Here is a 15,241-nt window from a genome sequence, read left to right as displayed (position 1 = left end):
AGGAGGACCGGTGACGGGGGAGGAGGACAGGTGACGGGAGGAGGACAGGTGACGGGAGGAGGACAGGTGACGGGAGGAGGACCGGTGACGGGGGAGGAGGACCGGTGACGGGGAGGAGGACCGGTGACGGGAGGAGGACCGGTGACGGGAGGAGGACCGGTGACGGAGGAGGAGGACCGGTGACGGGGAGGAGGACCGGTGACGGGGGAGGAGGACCGGTGACGGGAGGAGGACCGGTGACGGGGGAGGAGGACCGGTGACGGGAGGAGGACCGGTGACGGGAGGAGGACCGGTGACGGAGGAGGAGGACCGGTGACGGGAGGAGGACCGGTGACGGGGGAGGAGGACCGGTGACGGGAGGAGGACCGGTGACGGGGGAGGAGGACCGGTGACGGGAGGAGGACCGGTGACGGGAGGAGGACCGGTGACGGGAGGAGGAGGACCGGTGACGGGGGAGGAGGACCGGTGACGGGGGAGGAGGACCGGTGACGGGAGGAGGACCGGTGACGGGAGGAGGACCGGTGACGGGAGGAGGACAGGTGACGGGAGGAGGACAGGTGACGGGAGGAGGACCGGTGACGGGAGGAGGAGGACCGGTGACGGAGGAGGAGGACCGGTGACGGGGGAGGAGGACCGGTGACGGGGGAGGAGGACCGGTGACGGGAGGAGGACCGGTGACGGGAGGAGGACAGGTGACGGGAGGAGGACAGGTGACGGGAGGAGGACCGGTGACGGGAGGAGGAGGACCGGTGACGGGGGAGGAGGACCGGTGACGGGGGAGGAGGACCGGTGACGGGGGAGGAGGACCGGTGACGGGAGGAGGACCGGTGACGGGAGGAGGACCGGTGACGGGGGAGGAGGACCGGTGACGGGAGGAGGACCGGTGACGGGGGAGGAGGACCGGTGACGGGGGAGGAGGACCGGTGACGGAGGAGGAGGACCGGTGACGGGGGAGGAGGACCGGTGACGGGGGAGGAGGACCGGTGACGGGGGAGGAGGACCGGTGACGGGAGGAGGACCGGTGACGGGGGAGGAGGACCGGTGACGGGAGGAGGACCGGTGACGGGAGGAGGACAGGTGACGGGAGGAGGACAGGTGACGGGAGGAGGACCGGTGACGGGAGGAGGAGGACCGGTGACGGAGGAGGACCGGTGACGGGAGGAGGACAGGTGACGGGAGGAGGACAGGTGACGGGAGGAGGACAGGTGACGGGAGGAGGACCGGTGACGGGAGGAGGACCGGTGACGGGAGGAGGACCGGTGACGGGAGGAGGACCGGTGACGGGAGGAGGAGGACAGGTGACGGGGGAGGAGGACAGGTGACGGGAGGAGGACCGGTGACGGGAGGAGGAGGACAGGTGACGGAGGAGGACCGGTGACGGGAGGAGGAGGACAGGTGACGGGGGAGGAGGACAGGTGACGGAGGAGGACCGGTGACGGGAGGAGGACAGGTGACGGGGGAGGAGGACAGGTGACGGGGGAGGAGGACAGGTGACGGGAGGAGGACCGGTGACGGGAGGAGGACCGGTGACGGGGGAGGAGGACAGGTGACGGGGGAGGAGGACAGGTGACGGGGAGGAGGACCGGTGACGGAGGAGGACAGGTGACGGAGGAGGAGGACCGGTGATGGGGGAGGAGGACCGGTGACGGGGGGAGGAGGACAGGTGACGGGAGGAGGACAGGTGACGGGAGGAGGACAGGTGACGGGGAGGAGGACCGGTGACGGGAGGAGGACCGGTGACGGGAGGAGGACCGGTGACGGGAGGAGGAGGACAGGTGACGGGGGAGGGAGGACAGGTGACGGGAGGAGGACCGGTGACGGGAGGAGGAGGACAGGTGACGGAGGAGGACCGGTGACGGGAGGAGGAGGACAGGTGACGGGGGAGGAGGACAGGTGACGGAGGAGGACCGGTGACGGGAGGAGGACAGGTGACGGGGGAGGAGGACAGGTGACGGGGGAGGAGGACAGGTGACGGGAGGAGGACCGGTGATGGGAGGAGGACAGGTGACGGGAGGAGGACCGGTGACGGGAGGAGGACCGGTGACGGGGAGGAGGACAGGTGACGGGGGAGGAGGACCGGTGACGGAGGAGGACCGGTGACGGAGGAGGACCGGTGACGGAGGAGGAGGACCGGTGACGGAGGAGGACAGGTGACGGGAGGAGGACAGGTGACGGGGGAGGAGGACCGGTGACGGGAGGAGGACAGGTGACGGGGGAGGAGGACCGGTGACGGGAGGAGGACCGGTGACGGGAGGAGGACGGTGACGGGGGAGGAGGACCGGTGACGGGGGAGGAGGACAGGTGACGGGAGGAGGACAGGTGACGGGGGAGGAGGACCGGTGACGGAGGAGGACAGGTGACGGAGGAGGAGGACCGGTGACGGGGGAGGAGGACCAGTGACGGGGGAGGAGGACAGGTGACGGGAGGAGGACAGGTGACGGGAGGAGGACCGGTGACGGGAGGAGGACCGGTGACGGGGGAGGAGGACAGGTGACGGGGGAGGAGGACAGGTGACGGGAGGAGGACAGGTGACGGGAGGAGGACAGGTGACGGGAGGAGGACCGGTGACGGGGGAGGAGGACAGGTGACGGGAGGAGGACCGGTGACGGGGGAGGAGGACCGGTGACGGAGGAGGACCGGTGACGGAGGAGGACCGGTGACGGAGGAGGAGGACCGGTGACGGAGGAGGACAGGTGACGGGAGGAGGACAGGTGACGGGGGAGGAGGACCGGTGACGGGGGAGGAGGACCGGTGACGGGAGGAGGACAGGTGACGGGGGAGGAGGACCGGTGACGGGAGGAGGACCGGTGACGGGAGGAGGACCGGTGACGGGGGAGGAGGACCGGTGACGGGGGAGGAGGACCGGTGACGGGAGGAGGACAGGTGACGGGGGAGGAGGACCGGTGACGGGAGGAGGACCGGTGATGGGGGAGGAGGACCGGTGACGGGGGAGGAGGACCGGTGACGGGAGGAGGACCGGTGACGGGAGGAGGACCGGTGACGGGGGAGGAGGACCGGTGACGGGGGAGGAGGACAGGTGACGGGGGAGGAGGACAGGTGACGGGAGGAGGAGGACCGGTGACGGGGGAGGAGGACCGGTGACGGGGGAGGAGGACAGGTGACGGGAGGAGGACCGGTGACGGAGGAGGAGGACCGGTGACGGGGGAGGAGGACCGGTGACGGGGGAGGAGGACCGGTGACGGGAGGAGGACCGGTGACGGAGGAGGAGGACCGGTGACGGGGGAGGAGGACCGGTGACGGGAGGAGGACAGGTGACGGGAGGAGGACCGGTGACGGGAGGAGGACCGGTGACGGGAGGAGGACCGGTGACGGGGGAGGACCGGTGACGGGGGAGGAGGACAGGTGACGGGAGGAGGACCGGTGACGGAGGAGGAGGACCGGTGACGGGGGAGGAGGACCGGTGACGGGAGGAGGACCGGTGACGGAGGAGGAGGACCGGTGACGGGGGAGGAGGACCGGTGACGGGAGGAGGACAGGTGACGGGAGGAGGACCGGTGACGGGAGGAGGACCGGTGACGGGAGGAGGACCGGTGACGGGGGAGGACCGGTGACGGGGGAGGAGGACAGGTGACGGGAGGAGGACCGGTGACGGGGGAGGAGGACCGGTGACGGGAGGAGGACCGGTGACGGGAGGAGGACCGGTGACGGGGGAGGAGGACCGGTGACGGGAGGAGGACCGGTGACGGGGGAGGAGGACCGGTGACGGGAGGAGGACCGGTGACGGGAGGAGGAGGACCGGTGACGGGGGAGGAGGACCGGTGACGGGAGGAGGACAGGTGACGGGAGGAGGACCGGTGACGGGGGAGGAGGACAGGTGACGGGAGGAGGACCGGTGACGGGAGGAGGACCGGTGACGGGGGAGGAGGACAGGTGACGGGAGGAGGACCGGTGACGGGAGGAGGACCGGTGACGGGGGAGGAGGACAGGTGACGGGAGGAGGACCGGTGACGGGAGGAGGACAGGTGACGGGGGAGGAGGACCGGTGACGGGAGGAGGACCGGTGACGGGAGGAGGACCGGTGACGGGAGGAGGACCGGTGACGGGAGGAGGACCGGTGACGGGGGAGGAGGTCCGGTGACGGGAGGAGGAGGACCGGTGACGGGAGGAGGACCGGTGACGGGGGAGGAGGACCGGTGACGGGGGAGGAGGACCGGTGACGGGGGAGGAGGACCGGTGACGGGGGAGGCAGCGGCATGCCCTGTGGGCAGTGACAGGTGGCAGAGGCCGGGGCTGCAAAGCCGGCGGTCTGGTGTTTGAGCCAAGCGGTTACTCCTCCGTCCCAGAGGCGCTCCAGGGGGAGGGTGGCTGCACTGCCAGCTGAGCTCCCAGGCCCGTGTGTAACACCCCCAGCGTGTGCCTTCCCTGTGAGAGCACAGCCGCACGCTAACAGGGCAGGCTCACCAGTTCCAGCTGTTCCCACGGTGCTTCTGCCGAGCCATAGGCCTCCTGAGAGGAGATCCCGGTGGCGCCGAAGGGCGGGGGTTCTGGCCGGGCTCCCCCTGCTTCCTGGGGCTGGGGAAGGAGCGAGATTTCACCAAACCACCAGCCTCCTCCTGGGCCTGGCTCGGGCCGGCGCCCGCCCATCCACCCTCCTCCCAGCCTTCCCAGGGCTGTGCCTTCGCCAGCTCCTTCCCCAGCTCTCCCTCACAGCCCCCACTTGGCTCCGGTGCGCGCGTGCTCGGTGACATGCCCCCCTGCCCCAGCTAATCTGGGGGAGCCGGTGACCCCCGCGTGCCCTCAGTCATGGAGGCGGGGTCCCTGGGCGACCGACCCTGCCGGTCCCACTCAGTCCGCTCAGCCAGCGTAGCCGCCGCCCTCCCACGCCCTGTCCCCAGAGCCTCATCGACGAGCAGCTGAGCCACAAGGAGAGGCTGTTCGTCCTGACCTTCGGCTCCACCGCCAGCGCCCGCTGGCCGGAGCCCGTGGCCGTCAGCGCCTCCAGGTGAGCGGCCGCCTGGCCACCCTCCGCGCCAGTGTCCTCAGAGCGCGGTCCGAGCGCCAGCCCACGACCCCAGCGGAGCGGTCAGCACAGAGACAGCTCACAGAACAGCCCCCAGGCGCCAGGCGCTGTGGGAAAGGGCCAGCCTCCCAGCAGCCCCCAGTGAGAGACAAGGCGGCCAGGGCACCACTTCCGTCCAGTTATTACTTAGAGGGGGGAGGGGGAGGGGGAGGGGGAGGGGGGAGCAGGACTGGAAGCCCCCGGAAGTCCGCCCAGCAGGTGCCTGGCAGGAGTGGGACCGCGCTCCGGCCACCGCCCTCAGGCCCTGCTCTCGCACACTGTCAGTGCCCACTGCACAGACCGCTCAGCTCCCAGCCCTTATGGGAGTTCCTATGGGGGAAGTGGTGAGAGGGAAGGTGGGGAAGAGTGTTACTTATTCCACTAAGTAAAAATGTCTTCCAGGAAGGAAATACCTTTGATCCCTGCCATGTGCTAGGCACTTACATGCACTGTCTTATTTAATACGAGAGGCCTGGGGCATGAAATTCGTGCATGGGCCGGGGTAGGGAGGTGGTCCCTCAGCCCCGCCTGCACCCTCTCCAATCTGGGACCCCTCGGGGGATGTGTGACTGCCAGACAGGGATCAGGCCTACCCCAGCAGTCGGACATCCCTCTCACAATCTGGGACTGCTGGCTCCCAACCGCTTACCTGCTTGCCACCTGATCACCCCTAACCACTTCTGCCTGTGAGCCCGATCGCCCCCTAATGGCTCCCCTGCCAGCCTGATCGCCCGCCACTGCCCTCCCCCGTTGCAACCAGCCTCCTCCTCTGGGACCAGCCTCCTCTGCGCCATGTGGAGCTGCGGGACCCCCAGGCCTCACCACACAGCTGCCGCCGGCCCCACCTCCGCTGTGCGCGTGGCCATCTGGTGGTGGCCATCTTGTGATGGCGTTGCACACGAGGGCACGCACACCACCAGGCTGTTCTCAGTGTGATTTGTGGCCAGTCCCCATGCGGCGGGTGAGGAACCTGAGGCTCGGGCTAAGGGACACGCCCAAGCAGCAGCGCCAGAGCCAGGAACGTCTGGCTCTGAGCCGGCTCTGGCAGTCCTGGTGACTCGGCCAGTCCTTCACCCTCTGTAAGCAGGAGGAGCCGAGAACTGCCCCTCTGAGCTGTGAGGACGAAATGGAAATGGGCCTGGCGTGTGGCAGGTGCTCGGGGACAGTGCTGCTCCCGGGGCGCCCCTCAGTCAGACCCGTCTCCGCTGTCCAAACCCGAGGGGGCTGGGGTCGTCCGGCAGCAGCTCCTCCCTCGGTCAGCCTGGATGCGTGATGTCCGTCATGTCTCTGCACCCGCTCTGCCTGTGTCCCCGTGTCACCCGTTCACTGTGGACGGGGCTCCCCAGCACCTGCTGAGGAGCCGGAGGCCCAGCCCAGCCAGAGCGCAGCCGCAGCACGCCCTGAGGAACCAAAGCAAACGGCCCGTGGATCCCAGCCGGACACCCTGGGCGGTGCTGGGCCCAGCCTGCTCGTTCTGAAAGGAGACGCCTCTGCCTGGGGCTCATGGGCAGAGTGCCGGCCGAGGCCTGGAGGGTCTCGGGTTCGATTCGGTCAAGGGTCTGTACCTTGGCTGCAGGCTAGATCCCCGGCTCAGCCTCAATCGCTCCTTCCCTCCCTCCCTCCCTCTCTCCTTTCCTCCCTCATCCTCTCTCTAAAAGTCAATGGAAAAACATCCTCAGAGGAAGATTAACAACAACAACAAAGGGACAGTCAGTAGTTGCAATAACGAAAGACAGATTTCTAGCAAGAAGCTGAGATTTTGTTTTTTTAATTCAGACGGAAAGGAAGTGGGAGGAGCAGAGCTCTCACAGCGCCATGGAGGTGCTCCCGGGAGAGCACTGCCCGGAGGCGGCCTCACTGCCCCCCCCCGCCCGGACCTCTGGGTGCTGGGTCACCGCACGCTCGGGCTCTGGGTGTTGGGTCACCGCACGCTCGGGCTCTGGGTGCTGGGTCACCACACGCTCGGGCTCTGGGTGCTGGGTCACCGCACGCTCGGGCTCTGGGTGCTGGGTCACTGCACGCTCGGGCTCTGGGTGTTGGGCTCACCGCACGCTCGGGCTCTGGGTGCTGGGTCACCGCACGCTCGGGCACTGGGTGCTGGGTCACCGCACGCTCGGGCTCTGGGTGTTGGGTCACCGCACGCTCGGGCTCTGGGTGCTGGGTCACCGCACGCTCGGGCTCTGGGTGCTGGGTCACCGCACGCTCGGGCTCTGGGTGCTGGGTCACCGCACGCTCGGGCTCTGGGTGCTGGGTCACCGCACGCTCGGGCTCTGGGTGCTGGGTCACCGCACGCTCGGGCTCTGGGTGCTGGGTCACCGCACGCTCGGGCTCTGGGTGCTGGGTCACCGCACGCTCGGGCTCTGGGTGCTGGGTCACCGCACGCTCGGGCTCTGGGTGCTGGGTCACCGCACGCTCGGGCTCTGGGTGCTGGGTCACCGCACGCTCGGGCTCTGGGTGCTGGGTCACCGCACGCTCGGGCTCTGGGTGCTGGGTCACCGCACGCTCGGGCTCTGGGTGTTGGGTCACCGCACGCTCGGGCTCTGGGTGTTGGGCTCACCGCACGCTCGGGCTCTGGGTGTTGGGTCACCGCACGCTCGGGCTCTGGGTGTTGGGCTCACCGCACGCTCGGGCTCTGGGTGTTGGGCTCACCGCACGCTCGGGCTCTGGGTGCTGGGTCACCGCACGCTCGGCCTGTGGGTGTTGGGGTCACCGCACGCTCGGGCTCTGGGTGCTGGGTCACCGCACGCTCGGGCTCTGGGTGTTGGGCTCACCGCACGCTCGGGCTCTGGGTGCTGGGGTCACCGCACGCTCGGGCTCTGGGTGTTGGGCTCACCGCACGCTCGGGCTCTGGGTGCTGGGGTCACCGCACGCTCGGGCTCTGGGTGTTGGGCTCACCGCACGCTCGGGCTCTGGGTGCTGGGTCACCGCACGCTCGGGCTCTGGGTGTTGGGTCACCGCACGCTCGGGCTCTGGGTGCTGGGCTCACCGCACGCTCGAGCTCTGGGTGTTGGGTCACCGCACGCTCGGGATCTGGGTGCTGGGTCACCGCAGGCTCGGGCTCTGGGTGCTGGGTCACCGCACGCTCGGCCTGTGGGTGTTGGGGTCACCGCACGCTCGGGCTCTGGGTGCTGGGTCACCGCACGCTCGGGCTCTGGGTGCTGGGTCACCGCACGCTCGGGCTCTGGGTGCTGGGTCACCGCACGCTCGGGCTCTGGGTGCTGGGTCACCGCACGCTCGGGCTCTGGGTGCTGGGTCACCGCACGCTCGGGCTCTGGGTGCTGGGTCACCGCACGCTCGGGCTCTGGGTGCTGGGTCACCGCACGCTCGGGCTCTGGGTGCTGGGTCACCGCACGCTCGGGCTCTGGGTGCTGGGTCACCGCACGCTCGGGCTCTGGGTGTTGGGGTCACCGCACGCTCGGGCTCTGGGTGCTGGGTCACCGCACGCTCGGGCTCTGGGTGTTGGGTCACCGCACGCTCGGGCTCTGGGTGTTGGGGTCACCGCACGCTCGGGCTCTGGGTGCTGGGTCACCGCACGCTCGGGCTCTGGGTGTTGGGGTCACCGCACGCTCGGGCTCTGGGTGTTGGGGTCACCGCACGGTCTGAGGCGGCTGCCCCCCAGGAGAGTCGGGGGCGAGGGGGTCTCGCCAGGCCCTCTGACAGCAGTCCCCCAGCACCGCCGAGGCGAGCCTGGCCTGGTGTCCGTGGTGCCGGCTGCTCAGTCTCCGCGATGCCTCGTGAGCTCGGTCTCCTGCCCCAGAGCGGGAACAGAGCGCTCAGAGCCGTCTCCGCTCCAGTGGCGGCTGTGTCCGGAGCGGTGACGGCTGCTGTCTGTCCCCAGCCTCCGGGAGCTCAGGCTCTGGGTGGAGACGCCGCCGCCGGCGGGAGGCAGCAGCCTGCTGGCGGCCCTGAGGAGGGCCTTCGCGGCCGAGGGGCTGGACACGCTGGTGGCCGTGCTGGGCAGCTGGTAGGTCTCCCGTCCCGACAAGAGGCTCAGACCTCTGGTTAGGAGAAAGCGCCCGGGCCGCCTCCCGACAGGCCTGACCGAGCGCCCGCCCTGGCGGCCAGGCCCGTGCTGTGCTCCGCCCACTCCCCACGTGGGGGCCGGGACACGGGACCTGGGACACGGGCGACCAGGACACGGGAGGCCTGGGACACGGGCAACCAGGACACGGGAGGCCTGGGACACGGGACCTGGGACACAGGGGCTGGGACACGGGACCTGGGACATGGGCGGCCGGGACATGGGAGGCCTGGGACACGGGACCTGGGACACGGGACCTGGGACACGGGACCTGGGATACGGGACCTGGGACATGGGCAACCAGGACATGGGAGGCCTGGGACACGGGTGGCCTGGGACATGAGACCTGGGACACAGGACTTGGGACATGGGACCTGAGACACGGAACCTAGGACACAAGACCTGAGACACGGGACCTGGGACACGAGCGACCTGGGACACGGGACCTGGGACACAGACAGCCTGGGACATGGGACCTGGGACATGGGGCCTGAGACACGGAACCTGGGACACGGGTGGCCTGGGACACGGGCGGCCTGGGACACGGGCGGCCTGGGACATGGGCGGCCTGGGACACAGGACCTGGGACACGGGACCTGGAACATGGGACCTGGGACATGGACCTGGAACACGGGGCCTGGGCAGCCTGGGACATGGACAGCCTGGGACACGGGTGACATGGGACACAGAAAGCCTGGGACACGGGACCTGGGACTCGGGGCCTGAGACACGGGCGGCCTGGGACACGGGCGGCCTGGGACATGGGCGGCCTGGGACATGGGACCTGGGACACGGGACATGGGGCCTGGGACACGGGGCCTGGGACATGGGGCCTGGGACACGGGTGACATGGGACATGGGAGGCCTGGGACATGGGACCTGGGACACGGGTGACATGGGACACGGGAGGCCTGGGACATGGGACCTGGGACACGGGTGACATGGGACACGGGAGGCCTGGGACATGGGACCTGGGACACGAGTGGCTTGGGACACGGGAGGCCTGGGACACAGGGGTGGGCGGGCCCCTGCCGATTTCCCCTGGAAATTACCGTTTTGCTCTGGAATGCCCTCCTGCGGTGCCCCCTTATCTCCCTCTGCCTTTGCCCAGCCCAGATCAGCCCCCCGAAATCCTGTCTGACTACATCCAGCAGGCCGCCCTGGGCCGGGGCCTCCGCACCCACCTTGTCTCCTACCAGTGCGAGGACCGTGTGCCCCCGGTGAGTACCGCGGCTCTCCTGCTGAGGGCAGCTGGAGGCCGGTGTGGTGTGGACGGCCGGGCGGAGGGGACGGGCTGGAGGTGGGCCGGGGGCTGGGCTGGGCAGGAGAAGGCAGGCACTGTGTGCCTGAGGGTCACGGCTCCCGCAGGCTGTCCTGAAGAACCTGGCGGAGGCCGTTGGGGGCCGCTACCACTGCTACAGCCCGCAGGCAGAGGTGAGGTGCCGCCTGGCCCGGGCCCGGGGCCGGCAGACCGCGTGCTCGCTGCCCCCCCGGGACCGGGTGCAGGCTCAGAGTGGGGAGGACCCTGCGCACAGTGTGAGACGAGCTCACTGCACACCGTGAGGCTGAGCGCGTGGAAGCCTCCTGGGGAGTCCTGGTCTGACCAGTGGCCACCGTGTGGGCCCAGCAAAGCCCTGGGACTGCCTCGCGGCTCCGGTGCCCTCCCCCCCGTGCCCTACAGCCCCCTCCCCCGTTACCGCCCCCCTCCCCCGGGACCCACAGCAGCCACTGCTGAAGGAGCAGTCAGCTCTGCACCGAGCCGCCCGGCCCGCCCTTGCCCCGTGGCCCGTGGCCCTGGAGGCCCCAGCCACAAGGGGCAGTCCAGTGGCCGCAGGAACACAGCCTGCGAGCCGCTCAGGCCGAGTGAGAGCTCGCCGCTCAGCGGGCCCACGGGGAGGCAGGGGCCGGGGCCGGGGGCCTTCCTGTCCCTCGTCCTGAGCGGCCACAGACTGCAGGGCTGGGAGGGCCAGGCCAGCGGTCCGCAAACCACGGCTCTTGAGCCCTCTGGACCCTTGGGTGCGGCTCCTCCACAAACACCACGTGTGGGCGCACGCACAGGGCGATGGAGACTTCACGGCCTGTGCGCAGAGGTCCGTCTCCGGCTCAAAAGACATTGCAGTCGCCCTGTTGGCATTTGGTTGTCGGTAATGAGTGCCGACCATGGGGCCCGTCATGCTGCCGGCGGATCAGAGGGCTCACTGTGGAGCCGTGTCCTCTCGGCACAGCTGTGTTTCTCTGCTCCTGCGGAGGCGGAGACCCTGAGCCTCTGTCCTCGCCAACGTGAGCAAAGCCCGGTGCGAGGGCGACGTGGGCAGGGCTGCCCCCGGGAGCGCCGATGTGGGCCGGAGGGAGGCGCCTGCCGCCAGCCAGCGGCCAGCTCCGCGGGAGGGCCGCCCGGTTCCAGAAGAGCCCGAGGGTGGTGGTTCGTGTGCTACTTTTACGCTGGAGGCCGGGGCACCGGTTCATGCACGGGCGGGCTCCTCTGGGCGCCCGCAGCCCAGCACGCCTGCCGCTCCGCTCCTCCGGCCCACTGCGCCCACTGCGTCCCGATGGGAGAGCCCTGCACCGGGCCCCCCCCCCCCACCCCGGGGGAGTGGCCTGTGGCATTGGGCTGAGGCTTGCACTCCGATAGCTCCTGAGGGTCCCAATGGGGAGGGTGCAGCCAGGCGGAGCGCCCCCTCCGGTGCAGGATCAGGTCGGGGAGGGAGGGAAGGGGGGGGGGGTGTTCTCCCCATCCTGCTCAGTCACAATCCAGACCCCGGCAGCATTCTGGCCCCTGGTGGTCAGTGACTGACTGACCCCTGGTGGTCAGTGCACATCACAGCAGCTGGTGGACCAGTTGACTGACTGCCCCCTAGTGGTCAGTGCATGTCATAGCGATTGGTTGAGCAGGCTTAGGGTTCGTTAGCATATTACACTTTGATTGGTTGTTCAGTTCTGCTCTTTGGTCTGTTTGCATATTACCCTCTTATTTATAGGATTTAAAATAATGACGTGAAAGTCACTAACAGAGTCAGCCGCTCACAGTGGACTCCACAGTCACAGTGGGTGCAGCCCCCTTCTCCTGCTCCCAACGCTCCTGTCTCCCCAAAGGGCAGCCCCCCACTCCCCGCCCGGCTCCAGGAGCCACTCCGGCCCCTCCGGCGCTGAGCCTGATGTCTCACCCCCGTGGAGCCTCTTCCCCCCTGGCTCTGCTCACGGCGGCCCCGGCGGCCCCGTGGGCGGTGGCCTGCCGTGGTGCCGGGTCCTGCGCCGGCATCGCGCTCAGGACATGAGGTCACACCTGGAGGGCAGCGGGCCCGGGGCCTGCCTGTCTATGAGGGGCGCCAGCCGTTTCCACGGCCGCACTGGGCGCGCCCTACGGCCACGCACTGAGCGGCGCTGGCCGTGGGCCTCTGGCCGTGAGCCTCTCGCCGTGGCTGCTGCGGGGCCGGGGCTCCAGCGGCTCACCGCCCCCCACCCCCCAGACCTGCGCCAGCGCTGACGTGGAGGAGCTGCGGGCGGAGATGCAGAGGGCCCAGTGCCTCCTGGCCCGCGTCCACGCCCTGCACCGCGGCACCCCCTGCCCGGAGCCCGGCCCCCCCGAGGAGGTAGGTGCCTGGAGCCCGGCCCCCGGAGGTGGGTGCCCGGAGCCCGGCCCCCGGAGGAGGTGGGTGCCCGGAGCCCGGCCCCGGAGGAGGTGGGTGCCCGGAGGAGGTGGGTGCCCGGAGCCCGGCCCCCGGAGGAGGTGGGTGCCCGGAGGAGGTGGGTGCCCGGAGCCCGGCCCCGGAGGAGGTGGGTGCCCGGAGCCCGGCCCCCAGAGGAGGTGGGTGCCCGGAGGAGGTGGGTGCCCGGAGCCCGGCCCCCGGAGGAGGTGGGTGCAGGGGATCCAGGACCTTCCGGAGCCACCGCGGCCCGCTCCGCCCCTCCTCCCCGTCCGCAGGGCGGGCTGCGGCCACGTCCTGGGTGAGGAGAGCAGAGCCCTCGCTCGGAGCTGGCGGGCCGGCCTCCCTGGGTCGAGGGCCCTGGTGGGTCTTCTAGCCGGGAGACTGGGCATTTCCTCTCTCCCCCGTGGGACCGTGAACATCCCCGCACGGAGCAGGCTGTCTGAGAGGCCCCCGCCCTCACCGGGCCCCAGCTCAGGGTCCCGCCGAGCCCCTCGGACGCCCGCAGGGAGCTGTGCGCGGAGCCGGGGCGGCTGCGGGGCGGCCGGCTCTCCTGCTGGTTCCGCGGAACCCCGACGGCATCCTGTCAGGACCACAGCTCCCTGCCCAGGGCGCGGGCAGGGGCCGGGCTTAGTGCTCCGGGGTCTGTGTCCTTCAGCAGCGGCAGCAGGCAGGCAGGGTAACCTCTTAGCGACGAGCAGGCTGAGGCCGCAGGGTAACCAGCGGCTCTGACCCAGCCGGGTCTGCGGGCAGCCACATGTCGTTAGGAGCTCCCCAAAGTGAAACGCATGTAGTGTGTGGGGTTCACGAGATGATTGTAAGCTCAAACATAGATTAATATTCTTAAAGTTATATATTTAAATCTAGCTCACCAACAGATCTTTCTAAAATTATTTAAGCACAAAAAAGGGGTCTGTTTTCGAAAGCAAATTAAATTGAACATTAAAACACTTCAATGCCACACGTTTAATTTAAAAATAAACTGAGTGGATAAGGGCACATGGCACTCGGACACAGCAAGATCCCTGCAGATGGTGCTCGGAGGCTCCGAGTCTGGGAGTTTCTGCTCCGTTTCGCTCCCCCGTGGGCTGTGTGCTTCCTGGCTCCGCACCGCGGCCTCAGCTCCTAACGCCGGCCTCCACGTGGCGGGAGCGCGGCCTCATCCCTGAGCCCGGGCAGGGCCGAAGCCGCCCAGCAGGAGGCCGGGTGCTTGTCGGTGGGTCAGGATGGGGAGGGGCAGGGACGAGCTCAGGGAAGAGGAAGTGGGTTTGGGGCACATCTTGCTCTTCCCCTGGCATTCCAGAAATCTCCAGAGGGGCTGGGGTGGATGGTGAGAGGGAGGGGAACTGCCTTCAGGAAGACCCCGTGGGGGCCGGGTGCACGGAGGCTGCAGGCTCGGCAGCTCCAGCATGAGGCTGTGTGATGCGGATTTTCCGTTCTAATTCAGATTCCCGCGGAGATTGCCGGAGGGCCCCTCGGAGGTCTCCTGCCTAAAGCCCGGAAGCACGAAGCCCCCCTCACCATCGAGTTCCCCAGCTTGGACAAGACCTCGGCGGAATGGCTCAAGGTCCACGGCCTGAGAGGTAGGCGAGGAGGCGGCCGAGGCGAGGCCCGCGGGGCACAGCCTGCGGCTCCACGGGCCCGCCCTCCTGTGTCCCCAGCAAGGAGGCTGAGCCTGTACCAGGTGCTGGCGCCCAACGCCTTTCTGCCCGTCACGGAGTTCGTGCCTGTCCTCCAGAAGACGGTATCGTCCACGGTCCACAAGGTGACGAGATCCGGCTCTCCCGTCCTCCGGGGGAGCACCTCCCTCAGCACACCCACTGTGTGTCCTCCCTCAGCACACCCACTGTGTGTCCTCCTCCCTCAGCACACCCACTGTGTGTCCTCCCTCAGCACACCCACTGTGTGTCCTCCCTCAGCACACCCACTGTGTGTCCTCCCTCAGCACACCCACTGTGTGTCCTCCTCCCTCAGCACACCCACTGTGTGTCCTCCTCCCTCAGCACACCCACTGTGTGTCCTCCTCCCTCAGCACACCCACTGTGTGTCCTCCCTCAGCACACCCACTGTGTGTCCTCCTCCCTCAGCACACCCACTGTGTGTCCTCCCTCAGCACACCCACTGTGTGTCCTCCTCCCTCAGCACACCCACTGTGTGTCCTCCTCCCTCAGCACACCCACTGTGTGTCCTCCTCCCTCAGCACACCCACTGTGTGTCCTCCTCCCTCAGCACACCCACTGTGTGTCCTCCCTCAGCACACCCACTGTGTGTCCTCCTCCCTCAGCACACCCACTGTGTGTCCTCCCTCAGCACACCCACTGTGTGTCCTCCTCCCTCAGCACACCCACTGTGTGTCCTCCCTCAGCACACCCACTGTGTGTCCTCCCTCAGCACACCCACTGTGTGTCCTCCCTCAGCACACCCACTGTGTGTCCTCCCTCAGCACACCCACTGTGTGTCCTCCTCCCTCAGCACACCCACTGTGTGTCCTCCTCCCTCAGCACACCCACTGTGTCCTCCTCCCTCAGCACACCCACTGTGTGTCCTCCTCCCTCA

The 15,241-nt window shown here is 69.0% G+C and overlaps 1 protein-coding gene across 2 annotated transcripts in view; it reads left to right on the top strand.

Moving 5' to 3' along the window:
• VWA3A (von Willebrand factor A domain containing 3A) overlaps window positions 1–15,241 on the top strand; it is a 63,464-nt gene that overhangs the window by 28,056 nt on the left and 20,167 nt on the right. For both annotated transcript variants that reach the window (XM_084882721.1, XM_084882722.1), the window contains exons 7-13: window positions 4,857–4,963; window positions 8,859–8,984; window positions 10,153–10,261; window positions 10,410–10,475; window positions 12,509–12,631; window positions 14,133–14,268; window positions 14,347–14,450. In XM_084882721.1, coding sequence (XP_084738847.1) covers window positions 4,857–4,963; window positions 8,859–8,984; window positions 10,153–10,261; window positions 10,410–10,475; window positions 12,509–12,631; window positions 14,133–14,268; window positions 14,347–14,450 — 771 coding nt within the window. The remainder of the gene's footprint in view (window positions 1–4,856; window positions 4,964–8,858; window positions 8,985–10,152; window positions 10,262–10,409; window positions 10,476–12,508; window positions 12,632–14,132; window positions 14,269–14,346; window positions 14,451–15,241) is intronic.

The sequence above is a fragment of the Pipistrellus hanaki genome, assembly GCF_964339955.1.
Source record: "Pipistrellus hanaki genome assembly, chromosome: 4".
NCBI classification, from domain to species: Eukaryota; Metazoa; Chordata; class Mammalia; order Chiroptera; family Vespertilionidae; genus Pipistrellus; species Pipistrellus hanaki.
This window is presented reverse-complemented; position numbering and strand designations above follow the sequence as displayed.